The 19,214-nt window shown below is 40.2% G+C and overlaps 1 protein-coding gene across 1 annotated transcript in view; it reads left to right on the top strand.

Moving 5' to 3' along the window:
• Window positions 1–584: 584 nt before the first annotated feature.
• The window catches only part of LOC124258592 (cadherin EGF LAG seven-pass G-type receptor 1-like), a 74,783-nt gene continuing 56,153 nt past the window's right edge, over window positions 585–19,214 (top strand). The window contains 2 exon segments of the mRNA XM_046692658.1: window positions 585–3,106; window positions 3,109–4,600. Of these exon segments, the coding sequence (XP_046548614.1) occupies window positions 965–3,106; window positions 3,109–4,600 (3,634 nt within the window). The 5' untranslated portion in view covers window positions 585–964.

The raw sequence follows: 19,214 nt of genomic DNA, 5'->3' as shown, positions 1-19,214 counted from the left end.
AAAACAACAAACTGAAATTAGGCCGCTTAAAAGTCGATTCCGACAGCAAAGCAGAGATGGTCAATCTCGGCGTACGGGTAGAACTGTTTGCACAGAGATTTGACTATGCACAGGTAAGCAAACAAACTGGACCCAGCAGATTGAGCTGACGTTTACCGGATGAAAATAGTCCTCGTTTGGGCTTTTTGAGATCTGATTTTACAAGCTTCAGTGGGTACAAACCACGTTTTTATTTTCATTGGTGCTTTTAAATACAATAGAAGGTTGAATACAAGTTACGTAATACTTTAGTCACAGGACGACCTATTTCCGAGAGAAATGTCCCCAGGATATTCTCAGTACGGGGTGCAGGGGTAGCAAAACTCCACCCCGAGCTACTGTCATTAATTGTCAACCAATCACGCACGGAGTTATTATTCTTGGGGATGTCCAAGTCCGCACTCGCTTGCACTGGTACGAGTTACCTATCCATGGCCGGCTAAATAAATTCCGATTGTATTGAACACCTTTTGTTTGGTCACGTGACAAAGCGTTCACGCAGTTCTATAGTGCCCCCTTTCTTGAGCGTGTCATAGTAATTCAAACTCAGCCAGTGACGCATAGATTGGATATAACCGACGTAAATACCTGGATATTGGTGTAATATCGAGGAGTACCCATCTGACATTGAAACGTGTGTTTATTTCACATTTTCTCATTCAGCGACTCGATTAACGGGCGGTGAACAGAACGGCTAGTTACCTATTGAAACTGCGTGCAGCCATTTTGAAGCAACGAGAGGTGGCTGGGAAGTGCTTGCCGTGTAGACGATGGTCGTGTTGCGAGGAGAGCAGGCATAGCAGGACCAGACGACGGTGGTGTAGAACATCGAAAGGCTCTCTGTGGACGATGTAGAGGAAACTGGTGCTTACAGTGTACTGTAAGTCGGGATCAAGGAATTACCTGTCTGTTCAAGTGGGTCGCGATGTCTGCTAGTCGATCCGGCGACATGGAGACAGAGAGGGTGCTGGGTCGGGCAAGGCGACGCTGTGTGTGTGATTTCTGGCTGTCAAGGGTCGCAAGACCCAGAACCAAAATGTTAGTATGTATTGTATTTATATTTCACATATCTTCAGCTTTGACATTCGATATACACATGTCGTCAAGTGATCCCGGGGGTACGGTGCTGTATAACGGGAGTCATGGGCCAGGGTGGTCGTACACCCTGGATAGACAAGTCAGCCGTCATGCATTACCTTATCTACAGCTGGACTCCACCACTGGTGTTGTGTATTTGCAACAGAATGTGCAGTGCTATCATGTTAGTGAAAATCCATTGAACTTTCGTGTTATTTCAAGGACTAGATACTCCAATCTCATTTCAAATTACTCAGTGACTCCGCTCTCTGTGTTCGTTCACGGTCACAAGTGTGGAGTGGCCCCCTCTCAGACGCTCAAACCTCAGCGGTTGAAAGACCCCCATTACGTTGTTGTCTACAGCAATCGGACAACAAACCAGTGCATTCCAAGGGGGCATCATGTAGCTTCATTAGCCAGCTATATTCCTTTATCATTAAGACAATGTGTTATTGTGGTGGACATGCCAGTTTCATTGGACTTCAAAGTGGACATTCAAACATTAGAAATAACAACTATTATCAGCAGGTGCTTGCAAGGAGGTGAGATCATTGCAGATTTCAATGTTTTGTTTTACTGTGAGAAATCATCAGTGTCAGTGCCATACCGTCTTATACTTCATTCTTTTAGTGGCCATTATTCTCCCAACTTCATCAATGTCAAGAAACGTCGCATGCGAAGAGCCATTGAAAATAACGCTCCTGTCTTTTCTAAAATACAATATGTTGAACATGTAAAAGAGGAGCAGAGGCCAGGGATCGTCGTGGCAACAATCACAGCAACCGATTCCGACACAGAAAGAGCAGGGACGATCACCTACAGCATGGTGCCAAATCGAAATGTTCTCAGTCAAAACATGTTCTCTATCCACCCGATTACTGGAACCATTAACACAACACAGACCCTAGATAGAGAACAAATTGCTGCGCATTATTTCATGCTGGTGGCGACGGATGATGGTAGGGATCCACTAACAGCCACAAGTTTGGTGGTAATCCTGGTTGATGATGTCAATGATAACCCACCTGAGTTCGAATCTAATCATTACACTCGTAACATCTCGGAGGACCAGCATGAGGGATACACGGTTCTCACAGTCCAGGCTACCGACAAGGATTTTGGCGACAATGCTGACGTGAGGTACACAATCATCAACACCGACGGACAGTTGCTGCCATTCATGATTGACCCTCTAACAGGAATCATATCAACCAGGGCAGTTCTTGACAGAGAGACGAAAGACAGTTACCATTTCCTTGTGAGAGCTGTGGACCAAGGGGAAACAACCAAACGGAAAAGTGCCACAACGACTGTTGATATACAGCTGAAAGATGAAAACGACAACAAGCCCCAGTTTGACAAGACAACATACCGAGTTCAAGTCCCAGAAAATATCGACATTTCATCTCGGCCAGTAATTCTGAACATCAGTGCCTCTGACATAGATCAAGGACCTAATTCTGATATTCGGTACAGCATGACAGGCAATGTAGACAACAAATTCCATATTGACAGTCTGACGGGATCGCTGAGCGTGATCGGCACTCTTGATTACGAAGTGTACAAAGAGTACAAGCTGAACATCAGGGCGGAGGACAATGGAGTACCATCACAGAAAAGCCAAGCCACAGTGTTGGTGGAGGTTTTGGATGTCAATGATAATGCACCCAAATTCTTCCCCGAAACGTACCAGGAGTCTGTGTTTGAGAACGAACCAGCAGGAACACCCATCCAGCAGGTGCAAGCTCATGACTCAGACTCTGGAGAAAACGCAAGACTGACCTACAGTATTATTGGTGCCCCTGCAAATATGCCGCTGGCGATTGATGACAAAACGGGATGGATCAAAACAAGTGCTAGTATAGACAGGGAAGTAGCATCTTCTTATGAGTTTCGGGTTCTTGCAATGGATCATGGGGAGCCTCAGAAGATGGCTTCAGCTCAGGTCACGATTCAGATACGCGACATCAATGACAATTCTCCAGCATTCACTCATCGAAAACATATCAAGCAGCAGTGTCTGAAGAGGCCAGAATAGGCACCAGCGTAACAACTGTAACAGCCATTGATCCTGATTTGGGAGATAATGCACGGGTCTCATATGACATCACTGGAGGAAATACGGGGACTGTTTTCCAGATAAGTCCAAACAGGGGAGAAGGAATCATCACAGTTCAAGGTCGTTTGGATGCTCGGACCCAGAGCGAGTATGAACTGACTGTCAGTGCAAGAGACTCGGGTGGAAAAACTGACTCGGCCAAAGTTTACATCAACATTACTGATACTAACCGAAATAGACCAGCGTTTCAGGGGACACCATATGTGAAACGTGTCGATGAGAATGTTGCAGTTGGGACTACAGTATTTAAAGTTCTAGCACTGGATAGTGATAGAGGTCAAAATTCTATAGTCACTTATTCCATTGAACCGGCATCTACATTTGCAATTGATCCAACCTCAGGGGAGATAACAACCAGAGCACTGCTTGATCGAGAAATGATACCAACGTACATGTTGAGTGTGACTGCGGCTGACAACGGCAACCCACCTCTGAGTGATACGACAGACATGGACATCACAGTGAATGACATCAACGATAACAGGCCTGAGTTCCTACAGCAGGAATATAAAGGCACCATTAGGGAAGACGAACTGCCGGGCACCAGCGTTATCCGTATCCATGCTGAAGATCGAGATCAGGGCCAAAACAAGCAGATCGAGTATACGTTTGATGGAGGAAACAACGGAGATGGGGACTTCAAGATCGACAGCGCTCGGGGAATAATACGAGTGGAGAAAGAACTCGACCGTGAACGTGTTGCCAATTATGAACTTGTTGCGTATGCAATTGATAAAGGCAATAAACCATTATCTACATCAGTTAAGATAAATATTAAAGTAGAAGATGTGAACGACAACGAGCCCCGATTTGCAAGTCGTCTCATCGAAGCACCTGTTCCTGAAAATACTCCTGTCGGTTCGACGGTGTGTGTCATCACAGCAACTGATCCAGATGAAGGGGAAAATGCTTTGGTAGAATATTCCTTTGCCGGGGGAGCTGATGTCGATTCCTTTGATCTCGGTGATATGAAGGGACCTTCAGCAAAAATTATCTCCCGTATTGACTTGGATTACGAATCGGACAAGAAGGAATATCAAGTGAAACTACGCGCTTCTTCGGGTCTTTTGTTCGCCATTACAACAATTGTGATCAAAGTACAAGATGTTAATGACAACCCCCCAACCCTAAAGGATTTTATGATTATATTCAACAACTACCCACACAGCTTTCCCTCTGGATCTATCGGACGTGTACCTGCGTATGATCCGGACGAGATTGACCGTCCTCGTCTTGTGTACAGATTCGTCTCAGGAAATGAAGCACGTCTACTTCACCTCAATGAATCAACAGGAGCGATAACTCTTGATGCCAGACTTAATTCTGATGTACCTCGACTTGGATCATTTGAAGTTAGCGTTTCAGGTAGGCAGATTTTTGTTTCCTCAAAATTAACTTGCTTGAAGCAATTGCCCTGTTTCTGGGAATTATACCAAAATCTTATCTTTTTGGTTTAAATTTTATGATGTGAAACAGCCACGAGCAAAACCTAGGCAACCCTCATAGCTGTTTTGATGTTAAAGCCTGAAAGATTTAATGCATGATTTCACATAAGTGCTGATGTTTGTAAGCCATAACTTTATGTTTACTATTTGGTTATTGTAGTTTTTATATTTTGTTCTTGTGGCTGAAATGTCCCTGGTCCTCCAATTTATTATATTCCTTCTCTATTACTAAAATGAGACAATTTCAGTGTAGTTGTGCAAATTCACGAACAGTGTGAACATATTGAGGCTCTCCTTTTTCATGATCTTTCTCCATGTTCATATTCACAAGTCCAAAGTTTCTTTGAGCTAGCGAGTGGCTTGCTCTTCAACCAGGCACCAGGCGTATAGGGTTCACTGCAAGCCTCTGATAATACATGATAATGTGATGAGAGAAGGTTAGGCTGGGAATACCATCTGACAGGAGTTTATTCCTCTAGATTTTAAAAACAGTTTATTTGGTAACTGGATACAGGCAGGTTACCCCCAGCCCTTGGATGTAGGTGTCCATAGACAGTATGTGTGTCGACATTGTGATGAGTTTACCTGTCGTGTGCTGAAGCTTATTCAGACAGTTCTGCCCTGGTTGTTTCCAGCTATTTGAATCAGTCAGGGGCTCAGTGAAAGATATGAGACGAGGCAGAGGCTTGAATACTGTGTTCAAAATGGACTGGACGCTAGATATTCATGACAGTGATAATTTGCAAACTTGCAAACCAAATGTAGATTCTGTTCCAATGATATAGGCTGGATTTTTCATCATGATTCCTGAAAAAACAGTTGGGGTTATGTTATTTAAACAAAGGTAAAATCGGAGGTTAAAGGAGGAGGTTTTCATCAAACATTGGGTCTTCTACAGAATGTATTATAAATTAATTTCTTCCTGTTTTGTTTTGGAAATCAGTCAGGCACATAATTTTGCAAATCAAAATATTTCCTGAGATGGCCAATCATGCCTTATGGTGCATTTGTTGAAGTAATGATCAAACGATTCTTTCTTTAATGAGAGTTCCATCAATTAAGCAGAATAATCGATGATCTTAGCCTCAGGCTTTCCATTGCCTGTAAGACTGTTGGGTCACCATGACCAGGCCTTCATGATGCACCTCAAACATTCAGGGAGTCTTGAATTCAGCAACTAGGTCACAGTTCATGGTACTTTTTACATATTGTGTATAAAGTATGATAACAGCACTTCTAGGGGTGGTGGGGTAGCCAAGTGGTAATAGTGTTTGGTTGTCATGACAAAGGCCTGGGTTCAGTTCTTCAAATTGGATCATGTGGAGAGCCCATTTCATTGTTTCCCCATCATGATATTCCTGGAATGTTGTTACAGCATCATAAATCCATACTAACTCAACCACACTTCTGTACAGTTGATAGGTATAAATTTCATAGAAGAAATAATGAACACTGTCATACCGCATTATAAAGTTTATTTGTTGAGAATGTGGCTATGATTATGTTAATGGTGGCAGTTGGTTTTAGGAGTACTTACATTGATTTGCAAAACTGCTTAGAATACACCGAGTTCCTGTTTCAGGAACTCATGGGAAATCAAGCAAACATCTAGACACAAGTGTATACACATTTGGGCGGTGGGGTAGCCTAGTGGTTAAAGCGTTGGCTCGTCACGCCAAAGACTCGGGTTCGAATCCCCACATGGGTACAATGTGTGAAGCCCATTTCTGGTGTCCCCTGCCGTGATGTTGCTGGAATATTGCTAAAAGAGGCGTAAAACCAAACTCAGTCAGTCAGTATACACATTTGGTTTGTGTGTATCATCTCATCATTAATTTCCAATTTCCAGATTTCCAAAGAGGCTGCTTTAAGCCTGTAACTAAAGTCTGTTTTGATTGGCTCATCATGGTGATCTATCAGCTGTTGATATACGATGTAACCGATAGCCTCAACATGGTTTACTAGTGTTACTAAACACTGAGTGAGTTCCCTTTGCAAGTGACTGGTGGGTGATTATGGGGTGGTATTAAGGGTAGCTCCTCGGGGATCAGGGGGGTCAGGGTAGGGACAGGTGGCTTGGGTGTCAGGTGTGGTTTTATGATGTGGAGCAGTTGGGGATCCAACTACAGATCAAGGGGGATTGTGAAGATTGTGTGAGAAACTTGGATTGTAAGATTAATCCGATGAAATCCGCTAGATAAGTTGTGAAACTTTGAACTCCATCACAACATTTAATTTGCAAATTGTAGTGTTACATGTTGGTGAGTGTGATCAGAATAGCTTTGTTCAACAGGTCATCTGAAAATAATGAAGTTGAACAATAAAACTTTAAATTATTATGATCCAGTTCTATTTAAAAATATCAGGTTCTATTTCATTTGTCCAGAATTGTTACTACCATGTCACAAGGATGACCAGGCACCTAGTTTAATAAGTTTTTGTAGTGACCAGCCAAATAGAAGAAATGTAAAGACAACTTCAGATGACATAAGAATTGTAATTCAGTGTTTCAGGAGCTGTTGATATGCATGTTGATATTACCATTAAGATTGATATTTAAGGTATGAATATTATGGACTCAGATTTGGTTGTAGGACAAAGACTAGACACCCATTCTCACACACCTTTCTGTCCTGAAAGGTTCAGTTTTATTTTGTATATTGAAACATTGTTCTTTGGTTAAATGTTGATAAACCACCAGTATCACCACAATGGTTTATCCCATGGTTTCTGGACATTGTAAGCTGTGTAATTCTGTCTGTGATGTAAATGTATAGGATTTATTCCCCAGTGTACTACTTAGTGTACTACATTGTGTTAAGTGATGTGCAACAATGTGTTAGCCTGACAAGCATCTGTCTTCTCCCAAGGGGATGTCTCTAGTGCAGTACAGCTAGTTGTCGTCAGTTCCATCCAGGGAGTGTTTGGGCAAGTCTATGTTGCCTGTATAAGTATACTGAATGTGACTGAGTTTATGTGTCTCTTGTAGGTTATTGTATTACTAAAGGGATTTGTTGGTTTATGAAACTGTATTCAACTACATGTACATACTCAGTAGCTCAAGCCTGAATATTCTCTGCTTCGTGTATGGAGTATCTTGTGGTATGGCTGTTTTTCAGTCTTTTGGGAGAATTGAGAGTTATGTAGATTGGTACTTATTCACAGCTTGTGTGTGAATAGTCAGTATTGATCTCAGTTTTGAATCAAAGGTTGAACGTTGGTGGTTTAAGTGCTAGTTGAAGGTCTGTTGTGGGTGTTTGATTCTCAATATAAAGGACTGGACAGTAGAAACTGAAATTAATACTGACAGATGACAAATAATTATCTGTTTTTCTCTGCACGTCCCTGTTCCTATGTGGATGATGACGACATGGTCTTTGTTCAGACTGAAGTAATATGCAGCCAGTACTCCTCCCCAGTGTATCCCTGTTATAATGCTGGTGAATAACGCTGGTGAATAACGCCACTGTATTAGTGTAGCTCCCTGGAAGCTATGTCTTGCTTGCCCACATTCACAATTTTAGGGCTGATCTGTAGCCAGTCAGTGATTGAGTTGTGAATTGCAACCAACAATTATGTGTTGCCCAATGACAGAGATTCTATTATTTGAGTTAGTCCAATGTTATAACCATGACACTGTGCAGTATGTAATGAGAGATTAGTTATAACACAATGGTAATCTGGAATGGGAAATATAACTATAGGTACAGTCTGTATCTGGAGTATGGGTAGGGGTTAATGTTTATGATGTTGATAACGAGTAGATCTGATAAAGATGTATAAGCAAGTAGGTATTGTTGTAAGCTCTAGTAGATATTACATAGGAATATAAATGATTACATATTACAAGATATGTACACCATGATGTATATTACTGGTTATAACAGCTGTAGATGTGGAATGGTAGATATGGCTCGATATTCCACAGTGATATGGCCAGATATATATACTGGTAGGCGGGACTGCAGTGGGTTGTAACTAGACAGCAATGTACCTGTTGCATGTCACCTGTGCAGTGAGGCTTGCGTGTGAAGTGCCATTTACCTGCTATAAATTATCATCAAGTGTAGATCAGATGATAAGATTATTATCCAAATATTCAATAACTTACAAAGCTTCATGTTGATGTTAGGGCTGTTTAGATTTTCTTTCATGTCATCTTGAACATTGTGAAACTTTTTCAGGAGACAAAGCAACAACTTATGAAACTGAAATTTACACCTTGAATGAATATTGGTAATGCAACCCTTCAAGAGATTTCAATACCTTTCACTCTGCACAAACGTTTTCTCAAAAATATTTGTTTGTAATTTGTCTGTTAATTCCCAATTTGTCTGTTAACAGATGTTAGTACATTCCACTTTGTAACAAATTGTTATTCAAAAAGCCAGTCCAGATTTAAATGTTTAGAAACTCAAGTGCAACAGGTGTTCCCCATTTTGAGGTGGATCATACCCCCCATGGCTCTGGTGATATGCCAGAGGTTGCCACTGGGTCATCTTGAAGGATTTCCACAACGGTTTCTGTTGCCAGCTGACTGATCGCTTTTCCATGGCACATGAGACATGAATGTTGACTGTTAAACTGGTAGGGTTGGGAGCAGATATATCAAAGACATGTGGGTGTCATTCCCTGGCCATTTGACCGGATACACAGGTTGAAGGGCAGGTTGTCTTGAATGATGTCTGCTGTTACTTTTGTCCAAAAGTACTGAATTTTGAAACACGTACAAAGTGAAGAAATGGATAAAAAAATTCAAGGAGACCTCTATTTTCCTCAATTTCTCACCTTTGTTATTATTCAAATTGGGAATTATGTGCATTGATCCTGGTTATAGTCAAGGTATTTCCAAGAAACATCCCAGTTCACGGTTGGATGGTTTACTGGCTGCAAGCAACTTTATATGCATGTTCTATTGGCTGAATCCTTAATTCAGATAGAAAATGAGCTATTCTGAAATCCACGGCATATTGCTGCCTTTCAAGAAGAATCGATGAGATTTCATTATTATTGTGAGCATGGATTCATAAACATTTTATGAGTTTGAGTATTATGATCCCACCATGTTTGTGTGTGTACCATGTCCAGTTTTGTCCATGGACAGCTACTGTCATTGTAGTTTGACTTGTCCTATCAAAGGACCCAGCAAATCCATGGTCGTTATTCAGTCTGGATTAGACCTAGTCTGACACGAGATATCAAAGGAAGATATAGTGGCCTTGGACAAAGGAAGTTTGACCACTATACTTTCTCAATGTATTGGGCAGTCATTGCCAACCTGCTTGATCAGTACATGTAGCAGTGTTTGGAAGTCTGAAGGGACCTGACAGTTGGCCCTGAATCAGACCTGTGGCCCTGTCCATGGTTCTGGGGTACACAAAGGGAGTTTAGTTGGCAGGGGATGTCATCTATCTTCAGAAAAGGAAGGTCATGACTCCATAGTGAATGGGGTTGGTTGGTCTCTGTTTGTATTTGTTCAACCATGGTTAAAAGGACAACGAGAACCCATGGTCACGATCGTTTATTAGCGGAACGCCTCTCCAGTGTTCTGTTTTAGTGGTCTTACCTAATGCCTTGTTGGTGTTGATCCCGTGGACGTCTTGAGCCGTGATTTATGAACTGGACGTGTCAGTCTCCACACTGGACTGTTGACACACCACCTCCTCGGATGTTTAACTCAAATTGGGTGTAAAATTTCAGCACCTAGATGTTTTGTTTGTATTTCCATACTTGTCAATAATTAATGAGTTGACATTTTAATTAGATTAAATTTGAAGTGGCAGCCTCTGAATATTCCTGTGACTCCTGTGTAATTAAAGGTTGGGGAAGTCAGTCAGTCCCGGTCAGCCCCAGAAGTTATTGAGTAATCTGACAAACATTTCACTGAGATTTTTCGCTTGTTTGATAATGATTTTAGCATCTACACAAAAACATTACATCCATTACAGTTAAGAAGTTGTCAACCCATATAACTTGTTCCTCTTCATGGTACCCACTTCTAAAATGCCAGTTACAGAAGGTTTATCTGACATTTGAGAAGTTCTTGGAAAATAGACATCAGTTACTTTTGTAAATTTTGAAATACACAGTGTCTACTGTGTCATGATTACTAAATGCTGTCAGTATGACAAAATGTTCAAGTTACAGTTTCAGTTCCCATCTGGACAAGCACTATCCTTGATAGTTTCTGGATATAAATGCCTTCTCTATCTTCCCAATATTTTGTTTGGTAATAGCAAAGTTGTGAAAATAATCAGTTGATATGATCAATATGAATAATGGATGATCCAGTAAATGGATGTGAGCATGATGAATGTCAGTCTTTGTCAGTTAATTAACAACCCATTACACTTGAATGGACTGGACGAGGTTGACACTAGAAGTAATTAATACAGACTATTCCCACCCTGAGGTGAGCAGCAGATCTTTGCTGTTGTATAACTGCTATATACTCTAATATCAGTAATACATATTATTCCCACCCTGAGGTGAGCAGCAGATCTTTGCTGTTGTATAACTGCTATATACTCTAATATCAGTAATACAGATTATTCCCACACTGAGGTGAGCAGCAGATCTTTGCTGTTGTATAACTGCTATATACTCTAATATCTGAGGTGAGCAGCAGATCTTTGCTGTTGTATAACTGCTATATACTCTAATATCAGTAATACAGATTATTCCCACCCTGAGATGAGCAGCAGATCTTTGCTGTTGTATAACTGCTATATACTCTAATATCAGTAATACAGATTATTCCCACCCTGAGGTGAGCAGCAGATCTTTGCTGTTGTATAACTGCTATATACCCTAATATCAGTAATACAGGTGGCAATGCAAACTGACCTGATTGGTGAAAGCTTTGTAGTTGGAGGCGTAAATGTAGTTGATTGGTTAATGGAATGCCACATGCAAATGGTTCTGATTGCTTCCTTGTATAGTCTAAAGGTGCAAATTGAAGTGGTTCGTTCATGGAGGCAGTTGCAAATTGGCCTGATTTGTTAAAAGTTGATTGTACAAATTGATCTGATTGTTTTATGGTTTTGTGGATGTAGGTGCAAATTGATTTGATTGGTTTATTGATGTAGGTATAGAATTCTATCAATTGATGTAAATCCAGACTGATTGATTAAACATGTAAATGCAGCACAAGCTGATTGGTAAAGGATTAGTAATGGAGACAGTGATTGGTTTAAGGGCTAGTTAATGGAGACAGAGTGACCTGATTGGTTTAAGTGTATGCCTGGTTAGTTTGGCATCAGATGCTGGCAATTTTGTGACCATGGTCTGCCATTACAGGCTGTTCAGTATAATATACCACTCTACTTTTGATAGGATATTTCGGGTGTTCAGCTTATTCGGAAGTGATCTTACAAATAATATCTGACAATTGATGTAGAACCTTATCATGTATTCAAGAAAGTTATACAAATGTATGTGATTCAATAATAATTTGTCCTGTAGCTTTTGTAAGGGAATACAATGTCAGTACCCTGTCTATTGTTGAGTAGTATGTACTGTTAATTGTTATATAATAAGTATATTCATGAATATAATCGGTTATCGGTTACCAATTGCGCAGATTGATGCTCATGCTGTTGATCACTGGATTGTCTGGTCCAGACTAGATTATTTACAGACCACTGCCATTTAGCTGGAATATTGCTGAGTGCGGCGTAAAACTAAACTCACTCACTCACTCACTCACTCATGAATATATTTTTTCAAATTTCACATAATTCAGCTGTTGTGGAGAAAGTGTCTTAAAGGCTTGTTCATTATCAGTAGAGAGAGTTTTCTGTCACGTTGTATCTATAAATTATCTAACAGGACATACAGACAGAAAGACAGAAGTTTATTCGTAATATCGGCCTCATGGCCTATAATACAGTCACAAACTTCTCATAGTCTCTCTACAGTCACAAACTTCTCATAGTCTCTCTATGTAACAGGGACACAAGGATCACACAAGCAGTAATAAGTTGTTTTCACCATTTCAGCTTGAAAAAAAGTTAAACAAAGTGATTATTCAAATGTGAAGGATTAATGAAATGTTTTGTGTGAGGACGCTTGATTTAATATTACATGGCGATAGAACAGTAGCGACTGGGACTCGTTTGCTGGTCGACAGACGAATGGTAACGGTGATGACATCTGCATCAATTTGCATGTAATTTCTACTGTCACAGCTGAGGCAAGGATCAAATGTTTTAATGAATATGTAGACTTACACAAGTCTCTAAAATCAATAAAACAGTGTAAAACCAACTCACTCACTCTAAAATCAATAATTTTCAGTTTGAATAATAATTTCTGAGTTAAATATTATAATGACCAGTTGTTCCTATAACACACATACATCCCTGTAGTGATTGCCTATCTAGACTTGCCTGTTCTGAGGACAGTTACCCCACATCCATAGAAATCAGTACCGCCTTGGAGCAAGGCTAATGAATAGGCTCAGTGACAAAGTTAGGGCAGTGAGATTCTTTATGCATTAATCAATTGTGTGTTTGTAGGGTCCCTTTGAAGGGAACGATGATGTCACAATGTGGGAGGAGAGATACCCCATCAAAGGACAATTGTGCTGGGTCAACGTGACCTGGGAGATCGGGTTCCATTTATGAAATATTAACTCCCCTTTTTGGAAGTTATGTCACACAGCTGTGAAATTTTTATTGAATAGCTTGGTCCTGTGATGTGAATGGTATTTGTAATTTATTTCAAGGTAAAGAAAATATGACAGATGTCTAGTTGAAAGAGGGTGTTAGTTTCTTTCAAGGTTTATTTGTCCGACTGAAACTTCAAGTGTACATTAATCATTATGCAAGATGACAATACATTCATCAATTTGAGAACATGTAACAGTAAAGATTGATGAATTATTGAAGTAAGTAGACATTGATGAATTTTTGTCTTCTATGGACGAATTGATTGATTATAATTTCTCCCAACCACTATCAATAACATGTAAGAGACAACATGTACTTGTCAGGCGACGCTGTCTTGGTGGGACATGCTCTTCCCTTCTTGGCGAACCTCCAGGGGCGAAGTCTTACTTTGCCAACCCCTGGGGTTTGAAAACCACAGCAGTGATGTTATCTCAAATGTGGGTCACCGCTTTTGGGTATTTTTAATGTGAGTTTGAAAAAAAAAAGTTTTTCTGTTTAGTTACTCAGGTGTTTTGTATATTTATTTCTGGGAGATATATTTCACATACGTTTTACTGACTGATGTAAAGTTTCAGGTTGCCATGAGAAGATTGGGTTTAATCATAATAAAGACGTTTTTTGTAGATTCTGTCGTGGAGTTATTGATTTCAGTGTAGAATGTGTCTGAATGCCTTTTGAGAGAGTTGAGTTGAGTAGCTGCGTATTACGTGATAGTTGCCTGATTTTACAGTGTACTGCATACAGGAGGAAGTGGGAGGGAGGGCTCTGGCTGCCTTCGGGAGTCTGTAATTATGGCTGCAGACCACTTGGGTGTATGAATATGAAAACTGGATTATGTCAGTGTAGTAAGTGCCCTTTGATCGAAGGTATTGATTTTTGGCTGTTTAAATATAAGATTAGCAAATACAAGCCAAAAGCTGTGGAAGAGTGTGTTGGTGAAATTAAGTTGGTATTTTGGCTAGTTAGTGAGTATGGTTTTACACCAGCAATGTCACAACATGGAACAAATGAAATAGCTTCATTCATTATACTTATTACGCCAGGTCCCTGCGTGAGGAGTAAACTCTTTAACCACAAGGCTACCCCTGCACTATTTTGGTAGAGCAAACTTCACAAACCATGTAATTCAATGAATAAAAACATTTAATCTTGAGGCTTGCAGTGTGGTGGTGGTAATATGCATTAGTATGTTATGCACTAAAGATATTTCTTTGATGTTTGCATTTTTCCATATATCATACATCCAATTTCATGTTTAACATGTCATAAGATTTTGAGGAAAATTGAGAGGTGAGAGGCAGATTAAAGACATAAATATAGTTCTGATATTTTGCTGACCAATCAGAATCACAAATCAGTCATAACAAGCAAGGGCACTATCTGTTTCAATAACTTCATGACTTAAGAAATGAACCATAGAAATATGAAAGAATTGAATGGTCCTTAAGTTCTTTTGAGCTGTATATTTGTAGAATCCATTAACTTTCTCAAACATTTTGTTACTGGATGTGAAATTCTGCTGCCATTGACTGCAAGGGAATCAGTCGATACAAATGATCAGGAACCCATCTTATCTTGTAATGGTGCCACTATCATCCTTTCTGCTTTGTAGCCGAGGTCGAGGCAGTGATGAGAGGTTGCAGTTTGTGGGGATTCTATTTACGTGAATCATTTGAAGTCACTGGAAATGAAATTTTCACGATAATATGAAAGGAAAGTTGCATATGTTGGCTTTCATGTATTTTACAATGTGGGTATTATTTTCTGTAGAATCCATAATTGATCAATGTCTATCATTAAGTGCCTTTCATCTGATGAAGAGATGTCTTCTTGGTAAGAATTCTTGGTCATTTAAAGTCATAAAATGGTGATAACATGGCTCTCTGTTCTGAAATGCTGGAATGAATGTGAGCAGGCAAGATTATCACAAATTGATTTTTCGTAGCTTTGCTTCTCCCCCTGGAGGCCAGGTCCAGTAGAGAATTCCATGAAGCACGTTCGTTGTGTGGTTATCAGTTACATGTCTACACAAGAAATATCATGAGTAGAGCGCCACCAACTGGTAGATTTAGTTATCTGTGAATCTGTGTAAAATAGAGATACATTAACCAATTGTTGAAATTGAAACACTGAAAAATTAATTTCAAAATGGAAATGATGATTTTTATTTCCAGTGTTCTGGAAGACAGTATTTGTTTATGAGGAAATGATTGATATGTTGTGATGTAGCTAGTATGTGAGTGAGTTGGGGTTTATGCCAAAACACATTTTCTCTGGGGGTTTTCTCTGCAAGATTTCTGTTCTGTAGGTTGGTCTCGGAGATGTTAAACTGTGTTGATAGACCCGTCTCCCTGGTCTGTTAAGCAGACCCTGTAAGTCCATGCAAGTCTAGAATATGTGGCATGTATAGATTCCACAATTTCTGAAAATGAGAGAAAGTCTCTAGGCTCCCTATTTATTATTTTTTATTTATGTTATTTGGAAACCATTTTTCCCCTGTAAAATATCCTTTTTTCAAAGGCTAGGTACTAATGTATTGTTTCCCCTGTGTGTGTAGATAGTGCTCATGCATGAGACGTATCCCAAGTCTATCTCTTCCACCAAACAGTGTTGACAGGCATGTTTCCCCTGCTTGTGTAGATACCAAAGATAATGTTTGGACGTGAGCCAGACCTGTTCCAAGTCTAGCCCTTCTGCAGGCAGCATTGACAGACATGGTTCCCTTGTGTAGATATTGCCTTAACTTGATAGTCCGGTGTAAGTGCAGACATTTAGGTCTGACTCATGCTTGTGTATATTGTCCTATCATACCTTGGTAAATATTTATATCTGCAGATGTATAAAAAAAGTTGACATTCCCTGTAGGTGATAAGACCATTTATACCACAGAGAGAAAGGCAATGGGATCTGTTGACTGGGAGGTATATGTAGGTTGATATAAGTGAGTTTAAATGTAGATTATTACAGGTTGATGCTATCACAACCTCTCTGTTGTATATACACAATGTTTCAGGTAAACTGAAGTTATGTTTTTTGAGGGGATGAAAACTAGAATTGAAATACTCCTCAAAAGGAGTTAAATCATTTGACTTAAGTCTGTCGATGACTGAATGAGTGATAACCTAAAGTGAAGTTTGAGGGGAGCAAAACTACAACTGACATACTACTCAAAACAACTTAAGGAACATCCAGTCTTTTTCATTTGACTAAGTTTATCAGTCATATCAAAATAATCATGCCCGAATTTGGGCCTAGTGACATTCAACTGGAAATATTCCTTCATGGCATATATTGACAGTGTGAGGTGAGCGGAAAATTGAAAATGAAATTCACCAATATGTGAAATAAGTCTGAAGTATGTTGTGAGGCAGATAGTTTCTGAGACTTAATGTCTACCTTGATGTTACTTATCATAGCTAGCTGCTATGTATACCATTGATCCTAATGATGTAACTATAAAAATGCTTGCAAACACCATACTTAAGCCTATTTCAATATTTGGAATGTCATGGTTCAAGGAAGTGGTGTCAGTTGATCTACAGATCCAGACATGTTCACCAGTTAATGAAAACGTAGAAGACGGAATGTGAATGAGGAGCCAGATGGAGGTGGAGAAGATGGAGTTTCCAGATACCGCCTGACGGTCATGAGCTTGTCGGAGGGATGAGTCCGGTCGTTGTAACCTACCGTGTGTCAGGGAATGTCTGCCTATCTGTATATACACATCAACATGGATGGAATTAGTGGCGTCACTGTAGATGATGCAGCCACTCACAACACCAATAATGGAGAGGCGTTAATGCCCACTTTATACAGTCATATATACAATGGAAATGATAAAATACTGCTGAATTTGAGAAAGTAAGAACTTTAAAAGTATGATTGAATTTATGATTTTTTTAAACTGAATTTGCCAGTCTTATGTCTGCGATGTATTAAATTGTACAGTGAAGTAACATGAGGGACTTACCTTGGCCGTAAAACTCTCTGTAATACACACTGGGGTTCTTGGTATTAGAATGGGGATCTCTGGGTAACCAATGAAACGTAAAGTGCATGTGATGTCTTATGCATTATGGGAAGGTGACCAGCTGATTCAATTTGTGTTTGTATGTTAATCAACTTCAGATTGGGATATTCATTGTGAGGGACCTGAATGTATGAGAGCATCTACTTGGTGATGGTGCTACTCAAACAGTATCCTATGTTGTTGGATAGCGGTGCATCTTCAACTTCATTAAAAGTTGGTAAAAGCAAGAACAAGTTCAAGTAGACTACTTCCTGTCCTCTCGTTGCACAACATATTGAAATAGCCTTGTATCCATCTCATCAGTGTATGATTATTTAAAGCACCTAAAAATGTGTCTGTGATTTATGACATGTATTTACTTAATACCAGTCAAAGTGAAACTCCCCATTCATATTGGTGCTAAGGGGGGGAAATAACTTTAAAATTGCTAGTGTACTCCGGTACAGTGGCACATGTAAAATCACTTGGCCTGATAATTTTTCCACTATACCATACGTTTTCTTGTTGATTTTTTAATAAACAACATAATTAATATTGGAAAGTCAACTGGACACTGGTACAGTGTGATATACAAATTTGCTTGCCCAACAGAAAAAAACACTGGACTCGGGCATCAGGCAATGGGTTATTTCCACCCCTAGTGCTATATCTTTAGAGGTATTCCTATGTCAAAGAGTTTGGTGCAGTAGGTTAGCCTAGTGGTTAAATTGTTCGCTCGTCATGCTGAAGACCCGAGTTCATTTCTCCCTCAGTGTGTGCAAGCTATTTCTGGTGTCCCCCGCCATGATATTGCTGTAATATTGCTAAAATCGGCATAAATCTAAACTTACTCACTCAAAGTGTTTGTTTTTGTCCAAGCATTAATTTTCAACAGTCGCAGGTAGTCCTCAGGATAGCATTACCCACAAATGTTACTGACAACTACTCTACCAGCATGTAACGAATCATGACATTGCTGCTTGTGATAGGTCTATCAGCATACAACCTTGTCATGAAGACTGAGATAATGACAGCTCCCTGGAATGGGATGCATGTTGTGAGTGTCAGGTTGAATAATGAAGTCTCCCTAATAGGCGACACTGCTGTGCATGTAAGATTGACAGTTAACACACAACTGTCTGTCACACCTGGCGGCTGTAGTGAAACAATGCCTCAATGTTGGGACCAGGTCACTCTCGCCAGCTTTCTGTGGGCTACTCTTGGTGCAGGTTACTGTTAGTGTAGTGACTATCAGTAGCCCAATTACTGTAGGTTACTCTCAGTAGCTCAGTCTGGGGGGATTGTACACAGGGGCACTGATAGTTTGGGTTGTACATAGAACCACTGCCAGTGTGGGTTGTACACAGAAGCACTGCCAGTGTGGGTTGTACACAGAAGCACTGCCAGTGTGGGTTGTACACAGAAGCGCTGCCAATGTGGGTTGTACACAGAAGCACTGCCAGTGTGGGTTGTACACAGAAGCACTGCCAGTGTGGGTTGTACACAGAAGCACTGCCAGTGTGGGTTGTACACAGAAGCACTGCCAGTGTGGGTTGTACACAGAAGCACTGCCAGTGTGGATTGTACACAGAAGCACTGCCAGTGTGGGTTGTACACAGAAGCACTGCCAGTGTGGGTTGTACACAGAAGCACTGCCAATTTGACAGCCCTGGGATTTGATTTGAGCCATGTTTAACCCACTCTGTTAGCTGCAAGCTGAGTAATTATATTCATATAATATAATTAATTGTGACTTAATTATACTAATTATACCCAAACAAAATGTCTCTACACCATTAACAGTACTAATGAACTTTACAACTGCGTGGAAATTGACACCAGGCCTTCGATGT

Source organism: Haliotis rubra, unplaced genomic scaffold (genome assembly GCF_003918875.1).
Source record: "Haliotis rubra isolate DU_JTF1 unplaced genomic scaffold, ASM391887v1 Scf7, whole genome shotgun sequence".
NCBI classification, from domain to species: domain Eukaryota; kingdom Metazoa; phylum Mollusca; class Gastropoda; order Lepetellida; family Haliotidae; genus Haliotis; species Haliotis rubra.
This window is presented reverse-complemented; position numbering and strand designations above follow the sequence as displayed.